The following is an 18,093-nucleotide window of genomic DNA, read 5'->3' on the forward strand; positions in this document are numbered from 1 at the left end:
ACCACTGGCCACTGAAACAGTACTCTGTGGGTCCAGCACACCTTTAACACAAAGCCTGCCTTCCACTGGCCCTGAAGGTCCTAAACAACCTCTATGGACCCCGACATTCTTCCTATCCCATCTCTCTCTCCCCTCAGTCATGCAGTTCCAGATGCTCTGTTCTCGCTGTCCTGTGACTGGGTCAGCACCTTCTGAGCCAGGCGTGGACCCCAGCTTCCCGCCCCCGGGACACTGCCCCCTCCCCCCCAGGGACAGTGCACGGCCAGACCTGTGCTCAGATCCGCCCCGTCCTGCTCCTCACACCCTGCCCACGTGTGCGTGCTAAGTCGCTTCAGTCATGTCTTGACTTTGTGACCCCATGGACCCCGTCAGGCTCCTCTGTCCACAGGATTCTCCAGGCAAGAATACTGGGGTGGGTTGCTACTTCCTCCTCCCGGGGATCTTCCCGACCCAGGGACTGATCCCAGGTCTCTTCCATCTCCTGCGCTGGCAGGTGGGTCCTTTACCACGACTACCACCTGGGAAGCCCAGATTTATCTTCATTATCGTCTCTCCCCATCAGGAGTGAAGCCCAGAAGGGCAGGGATCGCTATCCACAGCTGTGACCCAGGGCCTGTAACAGCCTTCAGCTGCTGACTGGGAGCTGGTAGGGTCTGGAGCCCTCCCTGTCTCTGACTTGGCTGGCCCTGTGGATCTGCGTCTGGCCGGGTGGGCTGGGGGCGGGGGCGTCTCAGCGGCCCTGGCCCCGCTGCCCCCCACTCCCCGAAGTAGTGGTGCTGTACCGTGCTTCCCGCCACCCTCCCAGCCGGTGCTCAGCCTTCACCACGCCCGCCCCGCCAGGGCCCCTCTCAGGGTCCTCGTCCCTCCTTCAGGGCAGCTGAACAGCACGGGGTTCCCACGAAAGGCTCAGTGTGGAGCACCTTCAGCAACTACCGTGCCTGGGCTCTGAGAGGGGGCCTTCAGGGCTCTGTCCTACTCCCTGGCTGTGTGGGAAGAACGTGTGTGCGTGTGCGTGCGCGTGTGTGTGAGCACGCATGCATGAAGGCTCACCTTGAGCCTGGGACTCCCGAGAGTCCACCCATGCCGGTCCACATCCGGCCTCGCAGGATTCTAGAAGCTTTCAGCTCCTTTCCTCCCATTCCTCCTCTTCCTGCAGCTCTGCAAAGATTTCAGCAGTGGTCGCGGTCCCTCCTAAGAGGGGCCTGTCCCTTTTGGGGTTGGAGTTCATTGCATCACTTAGTGACCGTGGGTCTATGGTGGGCTTACCTGGCTCGTTCTTGTTATTGGAGGGAGTGACATTCTTGTGATTTTTTTTTTAAGTGGAAGAATAAGTCTTTATTTTTTATTTTTTTAAGAACAAGTCTTAACTCCAAATTTTATATCTTATTAGATTCAAGGCAGGGCAAGGACACAAGAGGAAAAGCTAAAACAGATCACTACAAAGCACATCCGCTAGTGAGGGAAGCTAGGCAGGGAATTAGGAGACAGGAAAGCTGTTTTTTTTTCCATCATGACTTTGATCACAGAAGTAGAAAGATGCTGAGTCCGTGAGACAGACATAAGCAACCCAGAACCTTCCCAAGAGGTAGGAAAGAGCAATTACGGATTATGTTTCTCTTAAGAGAACATTCATAGGGGAATGTGAACTCCAAATGTAGGCAGGCTAGTGGAATTCTGATGCTGAAGCACCATAAGATGGATAAAAGATCTCTGTTAAAAGATCAGAAAAAGGCAGCCTGAGTGTTATCAGCTGAAGGTCACTGAGAAGTATCAGGTATTGAACTGCTCTTAGTTCTTCAAATCCTGCTCTAAACAGTGGGCTACCCTTTGGGTACCAGGCTTCCCTGGTGGCTCAGATGGTAAAGAATCTGCCTGCAATGCAAGAGACCCTGGTTGGATCCCTAGGAAGATCTCCTGGAGGAGGAAATGGCAACCCCCTCCAGTATTCTTGCCTGGAGAATTCCATGGACAGAGGAGCCTGGCCGGATACAATTCATAGAATCACAAAGAGTCGGACACGACTGAGTGACTGATACAAAGTGTATTTAGGAAACATACTATTACCATGTTTCATTATTTTAGAAAGTTAAATTTTATGGAAAAATATACTATTACTATATTTACTTTAGAATCCATGATCCCTGCCAACACACCACCCTCCTGAAAGGCAAGAGGCCAGGGAAAGGGCCTATTCCAATCACGAGTGCCTGTCTTATGAATACAAAGCTATAAAAGGACAATGAATCTTCCCAACCGCGGACAGAAGGGAAAACCCACAGAACAGATGATGACAGTGATCTGAAGTTAAAGACACTGTTGCCTCAGTCACCATCAGCTCACGGGAGCTGGGCGCCCATCACCTGTCGGATCCTGAACTCAGCATCAGTAGAGCTGACAGTGAGCTCCTCAGTAGAGCTTCAGACCCAGCACACTGGAAACACGCCCGGGCTGTGAACCCACCTGGACCGAGACGATCGCCTCTCAAGGTGTTGTGTGGTCTGTCTCCGGTCACCCACTCCTCAGTGGGAGCTCCAGGGAAAACTGAAGTGGGTGACTTTACACAGCCTCTGCAGCCAGGGCCTGGTCCCCAGGGGTGGCGTGGGGTGGCGGGGAGGGGAGCAGAGTGGTGCTCCCTTCATGCCCATGCAAGTCCGGAGTCAGCACTGATGGAGGTGCAGGACGGAAGTGCGCCCACAGGAGCGGAAGGATCTCCGTCCCGGCAGGCAGACCCTCATCTCTAGGCTGGCCCGGCACTAGGCGGCCGGGGCCAGTGTCTCCTAAATGAACAGTGGTGCCATCCGATGCGGCTGGTTTTTTTGGCAGGAAGGCGATCTGCTGAAAAAGCTTGGCTTGGCTGTACTCTCTCTAGGGCGGGACGGTTCAGGAGACTCTCTGAAGGACTTCTCCTCGTATAAGCAGTACCGGGGGGTCAGGGAGGGTGGTGAGGTCGCCTGGAGCCTTCCCCAGACCAGGAGCTGGATCTGGAGGCAGCGAGAGGAGCCAGGCAGTGGGCACAAAGAAAAGCTCCCACCGGAAGCTGCGAGTTCACACCCATGAAGCGGCTATAAGCGCCCAGGGCCGAGTCAGGTGGCACCAAACTCCCAGAAATGTTCAGTGTGGACTTTGGGCGCCAGGGCTGTCGCAAGCGGCTAGTTCCCCCTTCATCTGCTACAGTTCAGATGCTGCACTGCGGGCTGGGTGTGTGTCAGGGGAAGAGAGTCCTGCCAAGAATTCCTTCAGACTCGGATGCAATGAGTATTCCCCAAACTCTTGCCCTGTGGTGGGATCTGCACTTAGCATGTTTGTGAAAGTGAAAATGTGAGTTGCTCAGTCATGTCCGATTCTTTGCGACCCCACCAGGCTCCTCTGTCCATGGAATTCTCCAGGCAAGTATACTGGAGTGGGCTGCCATTTCCTTCTCCAGGGGATCTTCCCCACTCAGGGACTGAAGCCAGGTCTCCTGCACTGGCAGGCGAATTCTTTACCATCTGAGCCACCAGGGAAGCCCTGGCATTTTCGTATCTGTTACTAATTTACCCCAAAGTCCTGAGAGCAGGTCTCTGCCACATGGGTGGCCTGTGTAACAGCGCACTCTGGGAGATGGGGATTCCGGAGGACTGAAACGGGCCAGATGCTTCTGAGAAGACATGCTTGCTTCAGAAAATGATTTAAGAAGGCCTGATCGAGGAGGACACTGTTCCAAAGTCAAACTTTTTTTTTCCCCTGAAACTTACTCATCTATAAAAATGGTACCTTCCACTTGATGGAATATAATCCCTGTTGGAAGTCAAAATACTCTGCTACGTAAATGATGATTCTTTTATAAACTGCTCTAAGTAAGCAGCTTTTAATACAAGTAGGGTCATTCAGGAACGATAGATTTAAAATATTTAGAAGTCACTACTGGGGTCAAAAACTACTGATTCATAGACATCTCCAACCAATACTTCAGTTTAACATGGCAGAAGGGGCAGAGATTTTGAAGTCAGCTGGCTTCGTGTTTTATTTGGGCAAATCACTTTACCTCCACAAACTTTAGATTCTTTCATCTATAAAACAGGACCAAAACCACTGTTAGGCACAGGATCAAATATAACATGTAACAAAATATTTAACATGTGGTTATTAATTAATATCTTCCCTCTTCCTCCCAATTTCACTGACAATAACCTACACGTATTTTTGAGCTTCTCACCTAGCAGCCTCAAAACTGAAACGAAATAAAGAATATCAGTGCTTATATATTTTAACATTTGTTAAAAAGTAAATGACCCCTTGGCTTAAAGACTGAAACAATCTTTTCATTAAAAAAAAAAAATTCATTTAAGTCACCTCATTTCCAGTGTAAACGTTTTAGAATCCAAAGTGAAGTAAAGTGAAGTCGCTCAGTCGTGTCTGACTCTTTGTAACCCCATGGTCTGTAGCCTATCAGGCTCCTCTGTCCATGGGATTTTCCAGGCAAGAGTGCTGGAGTGGATTGCCATTTCCTTCTCCAGGTTTAGAATCCAAATGTAGTGTTAAAATCATCCACCAATAGGTGGTGCTATTTGCATAGTTCTTAAATGATCATAGTTTTAACAATTAAGTATATGGGTAACATTTTTTCATTCATTCAGGGAATGTTTGTTGAGCACTTACTGTGTGCCAGACCTGTGCAAAGTGCTAGGAATACAAAGAAGAAAAAATAATGACCCAGCTCTTTACTGCCCTCCTGAAGCTTAAAGGTGTAGCGAGGCGGAGGGTATAGGTGATATCCCTGGCAGGTGGGGAGGGAGTTACAAAGTTAATGTGTGTGTTAGTCGCTGAGTTGTGTCTAACTCTTTGCCACCCCAAGGACTGTGGCCCACCAGGCTCCTGCATCCATGGGATTTCCCAGGCAAGAATACTGGAGTGAGTGGCCATTTCCTTCGCCAGGGGATCTTCCTCACCCAGGGATCGAACCCACATCTCCTGCACCGTAGGTGGATTCTTTCCCATGTGAGCCACCAGGGAAGCCCATGAAGTTAATGGGTGGGAACAAAGCAATCTGGAGGGCGGCTAACTCAGACCCGGGCTCTCAGGCAGGCTTCCTGGAGGAGGGTGCCCCGAGTCGGGTCTCGCAGGACTGGCTGCAGCTCTCCTCTCCCTGACACACACATGCGCCGCTTCGGACGAGGGGAGCCTCTGTGCAGCGAGCGATAGAAGCTGCCACTCATCGAGCCGTGCATTTGTTTGGTTTGGGGCTTTTTGATTTTATAATAAAAAGACTTTTCTACACATGCCATCTTCTTACTTAGATTTGCATTACTTTAATGAAGATGGAGTTTGAACATCTTTTCCTTAATTAACTGGCTATTTGTACTTCTTTCTCAGTGAACTGCCTCTGCTCATACCTTTTACCTACTTTGCTATTGAGTTGACTGTCCTTTGCCTCCCTGGTGTGGGTAGCGACCTTTGGAAATGGAGGACACTGACCCTGGTCAGCTGCGGGCGTCAACTGTGTTGGCTGAGTCTTCATGGGCTGCTCCCTTCCACTTCCTGCCATGCCTCATGCTGTGTCCCGCATACAGCAGGGGTTCAGTGAGTCAAGCAGTGCTGGGAAAGTGACTGAATAAGGTGGCAGAATTTCTGTGAGGTCTCTTAATGGAAGTTGGAGAATTCCAGAATGTCCTGAAGAAGAGAGGCACTCAGGATTGAGGACTGGGGTGAGCAAAGCTGTGCAAACATCAGCCCAAACGCTAGAACAGAGAAGGCAAATAACAGTAGGGGCTATCACCTATGGAGTCCCAGTGTTGGCAAGCCCCATGCCAAGGATGCTACCGACGTACACCATCTTGTTTCACTCTCACAGCAGCCCTGGGCGGGAGGTAGGGGCTAGTTTTCACCGGTGCTGAGAGGAACCTCAGTGAGATTAAGTAACTAGTTCACAGTCCCAGAGCAAAAGTGGCAGAGCGGGGATTAAAACTTGGATATGGCCGCGACGTTCCTTAAGCCTAAATTCTTCCTGGTATATTGGCTGGGGTAAAAAAGATACATTCACCAAATACTTATTGGGTACGTACTGTACCTACTTGGGCTTCTCAGGTGGCGTTAGTGGTAAAGACTCCTCCCGCCAGTGAAGAAGACGTTAAGTGATGTGGGCTTGATCCCTGGGTAGAGAAGATCCCCTGGAGAAGGAAATGGTACTCCACACCAGTATTCATGCCTGGAAAATTCCATGGGCAGAGGAGCCTGGTGAGCTGCAGTCCGTGGGGCCACAAAGAGTCAGACACAACTAAGCGACCGAGCACCTACTGTGTGCCAGGCATTGTTCCAGATGTCGGGCTGGTCTGACTGGACTAGAAAAATCTTCCTGATTCCCAAATGTCCAATTAAAGTGTGTTCATCTAGGTAAATGATGGTCCTCATCCAAGAAAATGTTGTAGGAGTATATTTCCTGACACAAAGGCATGCTTACACAGCAAATGAAAAAGAGGGTTACAAAATGTATGCAGAGGAATATAATTTATGTAAAAATTATACACTACACAACACCCTAGAAATAAAGTCTGGATGGAAACACAATGAAATGGTAGCTGCGAGTCCTCTGCCTGCCACGATTATAGAGGGTTTTCCTTTCCTCTTTTTTGTATATTTGTATATCCCAAAACACAGGTTACCTTGTGTAACAATAAATTACTTCACAAAGGAAAATAAATCCTGCTGGGGGAAGTGAGAGTCAGTGTTGGCAGATGTGGATATCAGGGCATAAGAGAGGGTGAGCAGCCAGTGGATGAAGGACTTGAACCCAGGCCGAAGATTAAGATTTAGATCCCACCGTCAGTGATGCTCAAGGAAAACCAAAGCAAGGCTGAGCCTTAAGGACCTCTAATAGACTTCATTTTCTTGGGCTCCAAAATCAGTGCAGACAGTGACTGCAGCCATAAAATTAAAAGATGCTTGTTCATTGGAAGAAAAGCTATGACAAACCTAGACAGTGAATTAAAAAGCAGAGACAGCACTTTGCTGACAAACATCCATACAGTCAAAGCTATGGCTTTTCCAGTAGTCGTGTATGGATGTGAGAGTTGGACCATAAAGAAAGTTGAGTGCCGAGGAATTGATACTTTAGAATTGTGGTGTTGGAGAAGACTCTTGAGAGTCCCTTGAACAGCAAGGAGATCAAACCAGTCAACCCTAAAGGTAATCAACCCTGAATATGCATTGGAAGGACTGATGCTAAAGTTGAAGCTCCAATACTTTGGCCACCTGATACAAAGAGCCAACTCGTTGGAGAACACCATGATGCTAGGAAAGACTGAGGGCAGGGAGAGAAGGGGTGACAGAGGATGAGATGGTTGGATGGCATCACCGACTCAATGGACATGAGTTTGAGCAAACTCTGGACGATGGTGAAGGACAGGGAAGCCTGGTGTGCTGCAATCCATGGGGTCACACAGAGTTGGACACGACTGAGTGACTGAACAACAACAAGGACCTCCAGGTGTCATCCAAAAAGACTGTCTCCACTAGCATGGAGAAAAGGGGACCCTCCTACACGGTCAGAGGGAATGTAAACTGTGGAGCCACTATGGAGAAGAGCATGGAGGTTCCTTAAAGAACTAAAAGAGAGTTATTATATGACCCAGCAGTCCCCTCCTGGGCACATATTTGGACAGAAGTGTAATTCAAGAGGATAACACACCCCCATATTCACAGCAGCACTATTCACAACAGCCAAGACATGGAAGCAACCTAAATGTCCATCAGCAGACGAATGGCTAAAGAAGGCGTGTTCGTGCATGTGTGTGCACACAATGGAATACTACTCGGTCATAAAAAAGAAAGAAATCATGCCATTTGCAGCAATATGGATGGACCTAGAGATGATCACACTAAGTGAGTCAGACAAAGACAAATGATGTCACTGATATGTGGAAGCTAAAATCTGATACAAACTGAACTTATCCATGAAAGAGAAACAGACTCACAGACATACAGAATAGACTTGTGGCTGCCAAGGGGCAGAGGGCAGGGGAGGGATAGACTGGGAGTTTGCAATCAGCAGATACAAACTATTAAACATAGAATGGATAATCAACAAGGACCTACTGTATAGCACAGGGGATCATATTCAAAAGTAATAAATCCTGTAATAAACCATAATGGAAAAGAATATATGCATTATTATACTTATAGATTTGTTGTTATTGTTCCTTCACTAAGTCGTGTCTGCCCCTTTGTGACCCCATGGACTGCAGCATGCCAGGCTCCTCTATCCTCCATATCTCCAGGAGTTTGCTCAAATCAATGTCCATTGAGTCAGTGATGCTCTCTATCTCATCTTCTGCCACCCCCTTGTTCTTTTGTCTTCAGTCTTTCTCAGCATCAGGGTCTTTTCCAATGAGTTGGCTCTTCCCATCAGGTGGCCAAAGCAATGGAGCTTCGGCTTCACCAACAGTCCTTCCAAAGAATATTCAGGGTTGATTTCCCTTAGGATTGACTGGTTTGACTTCCTTGCTGGCCAAGGGACGCTCAAGAGTCTTCTCCAGGACCACAGTTCAAAAGCATCAATTCTTCAGCAGCCAGCTTTCTTTATGGTCCAACTCTCACATCCATGCATTACTACTGGAAAAACCATAAAGCTTTGACTATACGGATGTTTGGCGGCAAAGTGATGTCTCTGCTTTTTAAAACATTAGCTTTCCTTCCAAGGAACAAGCACCTTTTAATTTCGTGGCTGCAGTCACTGTGCACAGTGAGTTTGGAGCCCAAGAAAATAACATTTGTCACTGTTTCCACTTTTTTTATTTGCCATGAAGTGATGGAACTGGATGCCACGATCTTACTTTTTTTTTTAAATGTTGAGTTTCAAGCCAGCTTTTTCACTTTCCTCTTTCACTCTCATGTAAAGGCTCTTTAGTTCGTCTTCATTTTCTGCCATTAGAGTGGGCATCGTCTGCATATATGTATAACTGAATTACTTTGCTGTGCAGCGGAAACTAACACAACATTGTAAATCAACTATACTTCAGTAAAAAGAAAAAGAGCCTTCCTCATTGGAGGCTGAAGTTTCAAGAAGGATGGAGCTGAGTGTCCCGCTCACGGTTCTGGACCTCACAGCCTGGACAAAGCAGCCAGCTGCACAACACTAAAGGGCGTCCAAGGGCAAGTCTTCATGTGGTAGGCATCCTCACAATTTTGAAGCTTTTTTCATATTTGTTGACTCCAAAGATGGGCAGTTTGTGTGTTACAACAAGGTTCCCAGCAGATGGCTGTCACATTTCTTACTTGAACAAAATCAGCTCACACTGCAACAACTTTTTGATGCAAACCAAGCGTCTTGCTTATAAAGTTGATATATCTTATTCCCTTCAAAATGACAATGGGGGAACCAGTTGGATAACTGAAACATTTTATCAATCTGGCAACATTAACTGTACATTCTAAATAGTAGCTGTTTTTCTGTCTGATATGAAACACTTAAACAAAACCCCTTTCTTGGATTAGGCTACTGGCTACATTAGATAGTACAGGTTGTTTATCAGAATGTTACTATCAAGTCCCTATTTAAATTTAATAAGTACCTCATTATGACACAAATCACTATATAAATAATTCTTAATATTCACAATTTACCATTAATAATACATGAGGTAAATATTACATTGCTGTATATTGCTCTTGTTCTTATGAAAATTGTGTCAGTGCAAAGATTAATAAGTGCTGTTAAAATTCTGTGGCTCACTGCAAGGAAAATATTTTAAAATGTTAACTATTCTAAGATAAAAGTCTAAAGTGTCACAAGAGAGACTGTTGACTCCCGTGATCGTTTCCAGAGAAAATGAGATACTTGAGCAAGAGGACTGAAACTACCAGGAAGAACAGTTGCTTTGAACATAAAACATGATGATTATTCAATAAATTAATGTATCTTAGAAAATGCAAATGTTTAGGACCTCAAAATACTATTACTTTATGTTTGACAGTAAGATCTATACAATTGATAGGAAATGGCTTTATATTTGTTGTGATTACTATTACAGAGACACAAAAATGCTGAAAGGAGCCTCTTTCTCATTTTCATGAAAGTGCCAGATGTGCTAAGACAGCTTTGCATATGGTGTGTAGTAGTTGTGAGCTTTACAGCAAATGGTTTGGGGCCGATACAAGTTCAAGCACTGCCTGGTGTGAATGACCTGCTTCTTCTGTGAATCAGGACAGACTCAAAGTCACAGCTTAAGGTCACCCTCACTCACTCAGGTTCTGACGAGCTTTCCTGGGGGTCTCAGTGCCTGAACACCAGTTCATTCTGATGTGACATTAACAACCGTGAGAATATATGGTCAGTCCTCTGTATCTGCATCCAAGGAATCAAACACAAGCATAAAAATCCATGGTTGGCTGAATCTATGGATGCAGAACCACTAACTGAAGGGCTTGAGCATCCATGGATTTTGGGATGGGAATGGGGGTGGGGTCCTGGAACCAACAGCCCTTGGACATCCTGGGGTGACTGTATAATACTTTATGTCTCCCCAGCCAATTAGAATTTGCCAAAATCCAGGTTGTACTCATAAGAGTGTCCAGTGGATGTAAGTTAGTATGTGTTAGACCAAATAAAGACTAATGACTTCAGACGTCATCCACCACCTTCATCTTACAATTGAGGAAAATCAAGGTCAGAATTTTGGAAAGCCTCATGAACTATATTTTCTCCTAACATGTCTTGATTTACAACAGCTGCCATTACTGAGTGCCAAGTGCTATGCGGGGTGTTTTCTTACCAGTTAGCTCTCTGACAAGATTCAAGGGCATTAAGATATAAAATCCTTCATTCACAGAGGGGGAAAAGCTGAGGCTCAGAGAAGTGAAGTGGCCAAGTTTGTTTATAAACCCACATCTTTCTTCCACTCTAGAACCTGTGTCCTTTCATTACATCTTGCTATATATAGTAACCTCACATGGACAATGGGTTAAAAGGTTAAGACCGTTAAAAGGTAAGACCGTGGACAAATATCTGTGTGTGATGTGGAAGAGGTCGTGCTGTCTTAGACTATTGAGGACCATAATGTTTAAAAGCGGAATTGCACCTTTCCATCCCTTTCTTTGCCTGCTTTAAGCCCTGGAGACTGGGCATTGATCCATAAAACTCCAGCCCTGGTTTGGTACAAGTTCCAGGCAACTCAAGAGAGGGGCTCTTGATGGGGAATAGAACGGAAGGATGAAGGGAAGTGGACAGGCAGTGACGGATGCACCGGCTTGACCTTCACCTCTATTGCTGCTAGCTGCTTCTTCCTTCTGAGTTACTGCTGCCATCATTTCCATGGGTCCCTAAAGGCGTCTGCCAGTACCAGCAATGACCCACAGAAGGCAGGAGCTTTCTCTCTGAAACTCCTTAGGTGCAACTCAACCAGTTCAGCACTATACGTGGTGTTGCTGTTGTTGAGTTGCTAAGTTGTGTCTGACTCTTTGTGACCCCCTGGACTATAGCACACCTGTCCTTCACTGTCTCCCAGAGTTTGCTCAGATTCATGTCCATTCAGTCAGTAAAGCTATCTAACCATCTCATCCTCTGCTGTCCCCTTCTCCTCCTGCCCTCAATCTTTCTCAGCATCAGGGTCTTTTCCAATGAGTTGGCCCTTTGAATCAGGTGGCCAATGTACTGAAGCTTCAGTCTGAACATCAGTCCTTCCAGTGAATATTTAGGGTTGATTTCCTTTACGATTCACTGGTTGGATCTCCTCTGCAGTCCAGGTGACTTTCAAGAGTCCAGCACTACACGGGTCTCAACTATTCTTGGGATCTAACAAGACAAAGAGCTTATGTTTAAATGGCCATGTTCAGTTGCCTGAATTATTTTTAGAAAATGATTAGTAAATTTTCCCAGTCCTTCATTTCCAAATCAAAATTTCCTGGCATTAAAAAAAAAAAAACACCCTTTGTAAATATCTTTCATGGAAATATTTACCCAGCACACTGAGCAAAGACATAAGACTTAAAAGATACAACAGATCTGGAGTTTGCACAATGCAGACTCTTTCTGGAAATTCTTAATATAAATCAGATGTGCAGGGAAGGAGCCAAGTTTTTAAGAACTGCCTAGATCTCGACATCTCAGGTCAACTTCCAGGCTTACCCTAAATTCAGAGAAGCCTAAAGGCCACCCCGCATCTCCCACTTACTCATGCTCTGTTGCTATTGTAACCACCTGGCCTTATTTCCAAGGTATTATCCCCCAATTAGCATAATCTTCTGATAAGAAGTCCTAATAGTCTAAATTAGACAACAGCCCCATGTCAGTGGTTTTGAGATTGTTAATTGGCTGTGGATTTGACCTGCGAGAGACGTGAGAGGTGCTTGCGATCTCTGTACACAAAGCATGTCTTTTAGGAATGAAACCAAAAAAGAGCTTAAGCCTCTTTTACAGGACTGAATCAGAGTGGACTTACAAACTTGGAACTTTTACAGCCTATGGGTTGGAGTCCACTGCTTTATGACTAAGCCCTCTCCTTACATGAACATTTGGAAAAAAGACAACAAAACATGGTTAGCCTGTGAAGCTGAAATTCCTTCCTAAGCTTTGCTCAACAGAGAATAAAATTTAAAGCACGATATTTAAAAAGAGAGAATAAAGTATGTTGAGTAGATATATACAGAGAAACTGTCCTCATATACACAATACATTCTTAGACGTAAAACAAGCTGTTAAAATGCTCCAAATTAGCTCTCACATAAAATGTTACTATTAATTTAACCGGGAGTTATCATAATCCATTATAAAACAACCTCAAAGAAAAAAACTCATGAAACCAGAAAGAAAGTGGTTCCTATTCCTGGTTTTAGCTCGATATTAAAAATAATTTCTGACAAATCATGCGATTACAACTTTTTACCCAGTCTGTCGTAGAAAATATTGTTGACAAACTTAAGCCACTGAAGTTAACTTTAAAATGGCAGCTGAGAGGGACTTTCCTGGTGGTCCAGTGGGTAAGAATCTACCTTCCAATGCAGGGACACGGGTTCGATCCCTGGTTCAATGCAGGGGACAAAGGTTTAATGCCACTAGGCAGCTAAGCCTGTATGCTGCGACGGCTGAACCCTTGTGGTCTAGAGACCGTGTTCCACAACCAGAGAAAAGCCCGTGCACAGCAACGAAGACCCAGTGCAGGAAAAAAAAAAAAGAAAAAAAAAAAAAGGCAGCTGAGAGTATTAGAAATATAAAGTGTCCCACACTTTATCAACTCAGAAGCTTCCCAAATTCCACGGAGCTGGTATTAAGCAAGTTCTCAAGAACGCCTTCTGCATGCATAGGGAGTCGAAGTCACAGTTTTCCACCTGGCTGGTAACGGGGGTGAGCTGTGACCAGGAGCTGTCTGCTGAGCCTACAGTGACGTCCGGAGAAGGTGCACGTGCCACGAGGGTTCCTCGCTTACGTGCAAGTCAGGGGCCTTCGGATGCACCGCTGGGGAAGAGAGGTCACACGACATCGGAAGGGCAGGAACCGGCGGGAAGACGCCCCTTACCTTTCACTGTTCTTTTTGCCACTCGAAGAACTGCTGGTGGATCCCGTGCGGTTCCGGTTTCCTTTGGAATCCCCATAGCTTTCCCTTCGACCGCCAGGAGACACCCGTTCGGAAGAGCTGGTCCTCTTGATGGTACTGAAAGTGCGAACGAAATGACAGTGAAACGACAGAGAAATCCTTCCCGGAGTGGTTTTGTCCTGCTGCTGAATAGGAAAACATATACACAGAACATCCTATTTTCATGTGGATATTTAAAAGATAGCCTGGTTCTAAATTCCTTACTACAGAGATTAAAAATTTTTTTCAGAATGTCACTTGAGATCTATGCTTCTACTCATTGCCTTTGTAAGTTAGTGAAGTTCAAGGTCATTGGGGAAGTTGAACGTACCAACTCCAATAATACCATGAGTATTAGTACCATGAATATTCATGAGTACCATGAATACCATGGCCTTAGTGGGAGGTGACCCCACCCTTGTGAAGGCTTCAGTCTAGACCAGTGGTGCTCAACCAGGGGTGACTCTGCCCCCCAGGGACACTTTGGCTTGCCACAACTGGGGGAGCGGGGAGCTGCTACATCTAATGGGTGAACACCAGGGATCTAATGGGTGTACCAGCAGCCACTGCTACAGCCAAGTCACTTCGGTCGTGTCTGGTTCTGAGACCCCATGGACTGCAGCCTGCCAGGCTCCTCTGTCTATGGGATTCTCCAGGCAAGAATACTAACCCACTTAGAGAGAGCTGCCGTGCCCTCCTCCAGCGGATCTTCCCGACCCAGGGATGTCCCTTGCATTGGCAGGCGGGTACTTTACCTCTAGTGCCACCTGGGAAAAGCCCCAAAAACCCTTCTAAAGCCCAGGAGAGCACTATGACAAAGACGGTCCAGACCCAAAGGTCAGCAGTGCTGCTACTGAAGAACTCTGGTCTAAAGGCACACGCGGGACACACACAATCCACTCTCTGTGGGATGGCCTCGTTTAGAGGGGGTCCCACGCAAGTGCTTACTTCCTTCTGTGTAACCAGAGGGCCTAGAGTAGCTGGAAGACTGCTGCGGGACGTCTAGGGAAGACTGCCTGAAGACTGTGAATTTCTGGGAGAGAGAAAATCAGTGCCTTGGATATGCTGCAGTTACGCAATAGGCAGGAGCCTCTCCTAGGAAAAGGGACACCCCCTGTATAGGAACCCACAGGGGTGAGGGGCCAGTTAGCCAGGGCAGGGGCTGTAGCTTGATGGTCTGCTCTTGGAGCCTGGACGCATGCTACAGACAACCTGTAAAGTTTTTTTTTAAATCTTCATCAGTAGGTCATGCGTTTCCTGAGATCTCATCTCATTTATCATTCTTGTATTCTTTGCAGAGTCTAGTAGAGAAGCTTGATAAATGTTTATTAAATGAAAGGATGAAATAAATGAAACAATACAGGGCAGTGTCACACGGACAAAGGATCACAGGGAGATGCCGTCATTTAGCACCTGCTCCATGAGAAAAAGGAGAAGGGTGAATGGAGGTGCTGCTCCCTGGCAGGACTGTGTGTGGGGGGGTCTGGTGTGGACGCAGACAGTCAAGGTGCAGGTGGGCGAGAACCTAAGTCTGCAACCCAGGAGGGGGCTCAGGACGCCAGTGTCAGTGGGGGTTACTGAACCACGGACGCAGAGGGAATCTGCATGCCGGGAAGGAGAGGAGATGAAAATGAGAACCTTTGCCTGCTGGGAAAGAGAAACGAGGCGGACGAGGTGGGCTGAAGAACTGCCGTGGGAATCTCAGGGGGCAGAGAAACCTGGAGAGATCAGAGAAGCAAGAACCCAGGGAGGACGTTAAGGAGCTGGGGCTGCGGGTGGAGGAGGGGAGCTCGATGATGGAGCCTCAGAGGCTCCAGTGAGCACGCAGCCAGGAGAGGGTGCATGGGACCGAAGTTCCATCAGGAGGAGGCAGGAGCCCAGGAGCCCGAGACAGCGAGGCTGCTGCCGCTGGGCTGAACGTGCCCTCCTTTCTCACAGCGAAATAGCACAGAACGTGCACGAGCTTTGCACACGGGATGCCCTGCTGTCTTCCCTTCATTCCCTTCTCCTTCTCATCTCTGCCTTCCTTCCAGCCAATCTCAGTCCTTCTTCCTGTCATGTCCAAGCAGTCAGTAAAGAAGCTCTTAGCATGTTTTTTTTTTTAAACTGTAGGGTGTATCGGGTTTTTTTTTAAAAAACATCTCGTTCTCTGAGTGAGCGAACATAAATGAGATGAGCATAATTGCAATGACTGGAAGACACTTTCTGCGTAGGCTCTTCGGTCACCGAGGGAACTCTGAATTGACAGCACCGGGATCTCACGGCTGGGATCCACACGGCTGTGCCTTAAGAGCAACATGTGAATTTTTAGAACACTCAATTTGAGGACAAGGAAATTACAGCTCTTGGGAGAGCATTACACTTCTGAAATTTAGGATTGAAGTCTAAAAATTACAGAAGGCTTTGTGCTAAAGTTCGAGATCTTCCAGTGACGATAAACACCAAGCTCAGTTCACGTCTCGAGAGTGTTCTCTGCTGAGCATCTGACATGAGGCTCTCAGGCACCCCGCCTTGGCAGCTGGCAGCCTCCAGCGTCACCTCTGTGGCGTCCTTGTGGGAGTTCAGGGCAAGTTCATGGCAATTTGAAAGCTTGTATAAAGCACCCTTAAAGAGCTGAAACACCGTGACTGTTAATCAATGATAGCAAATGTTAGCCGATTTGCTAATAATCAGCACTCAACCTAGCTCCTGAAGAGTTAAGAGGGGAGATCAATGATGAAACCGTGGGCAGCAACAGTTCACGTCTATGAAGAGTTTTGCATTTCATACACATCATTGCATTGAAACCTCAAATCCCCAGTGACTGTATCATCATTCTTATTCTACAGACTTTATTTTCCTGGGCTTCAAGATCACTGCAGACAGTGACTGCAGCCATGAAATTAAAAGATGCTTGCTCCTTGGAAGAAAAGCTATGACACACCTAGACAGCATATTAAAAAGCAGAGACATCGCTTTGCCGCCAAACATCCATATAAGTCAAAGCTATGGTTTTTTCAGTTGTCATGTATGGACATGAGAGCTGGGCCATAAGGAAGGGTAAATGCCGAAGAATTGATGCTTTGAACTGTGGCATTGGAGAAGACTCTTGAGAGTCCCTTGGACTACAAAGAGATCAGACGAGTCAATCCTAAAGGAAATCAAACCTGAATATTCATCAGAAGGACTGATGCTGAAGTTGAAGCTCCAATACTTTGGCCATCTGATGCAAAGAGCTGACTTACTGGAAAGACCCTGATGCTGGGAAAGACTGAGGGCAGGAAGAGAAGAGGGCAACAGAGGATGAGATGGTTGGATGGCATCACTGACTCAATGGATATAAGTTTGAGCAGACTCTGGGAGACAGTGAAGGACAGGGAAGCCTGGTGTGCTGCAGTTCTTGGAGTTGCAAAGAGTCAGGTGTGACCGAGCTGGTCAACAACAACAACAACAGATGGGGGGATAGCTTCAGGGTATAAAGTCAAACGGCTGAGGTCACTTGACCCCTAGCTCTCTACTGAATCTCTTAGTTAACAACACCTGGGCAACTCTCTGATGATCCAGCAGTTAGGGCCCCGAGTTTTCACTGCCAAGGGCCCGGGTTCAATCTCTGCGCAGAGAATTAAGATCCTACAAGCCACATGGCGAGGCCAAAAATAAAGAGACCAGCTGCACGTTATGAAACACTGAACACATTAGTTTTGAGGACCTGTTGAACAGAGGTGCTGAGTGTCTAAAAATCCAATAAAGGTTGGCAGGGAATAGATGCATGTATACGTACGGCTGAGTTCCTTTGCTGTCCACTTGAAACTATTACAACACCGTTAACTGGCTATATTACAATATAAAATAACAAGTTTAAAAAATCCACCAGTGGTCAGTAAGTAATAACAGCTACGTGATTTAAGACTTGATCAATGGCAGGCATCAGGTAAGACCTTCTAAGCGACCACACTAGAAGGCAGGTGAAACGAGCAAGCAGCATCAGCGAGGGCTACATTGGAAATCTAAGTACCCCTCACCTGGCCGTTGGTCTGTTCAGTGTGTAAGCATTGAGAAGGCTCAGAGACCTGTTTAATCTATGTATGGGAGGCATGGAAACAAAGCAGAATAAACATGAGTGTGCTAATAAAAGCATGGAAAATTATTTTGGTAAACGTCAATAAATTACAGAATACACCGCGCATTAAAACAGGAAGACATTTCAGTCTGCGTATATAGACTTGGGTATAATCCATCACAACCCTTTCAAGATATTTGTTATTTGCATTAACATGTTAATCTTTTTTCTTTTTTAATCTACTATTGTATACTCAAGAACAAGAAATTTCCTTTTGAGAGCCAAGGGCTCTTATGAATTAAAGAGGACTTACTAGGACTCAAAGCCAAGGACAGAAAACAGAGCTTGAAGACAAGACACCTGCAGGAACAAGGGCCGTCAGGGGTTAATACGGTATACACTCTGTGAGGAGCCTCCTGCAATCACCAGTGGGGAGTAACCAAAGAAGTTATGTTCCCTCAGGACAGCAAGGGAAAAGCCACGCTCTTTATTTTCAAAGTGGTAGAAGTTCTA

General features: G+C 46.4%; 1 protein-coding gene across 6 annotated transcripts in view; it reads right to left on the reverse strand.

Moving 5' to 3' along the window:
* EML1 (EMAP like 1) overlaps positions 1-18,093 on the reverse strand; it is a 192,701-nt gene that overhangs the window by 38,623 nt on the left and 135,985 nt on the right. For all 6 annotated transcript variants that reach the window (XM_040256958.1, XM_040256957.1, XM_040256956.1 and 3 more), the window contains exon 4: positions 13,485-13,619. In XM_040256958.1, the coding sequence (XP_040112892.1) occupies positions 13,485-13,619 (135 nt within the window). The remainder of the gene's footprint in view (positions 1-13,484; positions 13,620-18,093) is intronic.

The sequence above is a fragment of the Oryx dammah genome, unplaced genomic scaffold, assembly GCF_014754425.2.
Source record: "Oryx dammah isolate SB20612 unplaced genomic scaffold, SCBI_Odam_1.1 HiC_scaffold_16, whole genome shotgun sequence".
In the NCBI taxonomy this organism is placed as follows: Eukaryota; Metazoa; Chordata; class Mammalia; order Artiodactyla; family Bovidae; genus Oryx; species Oryx dammah.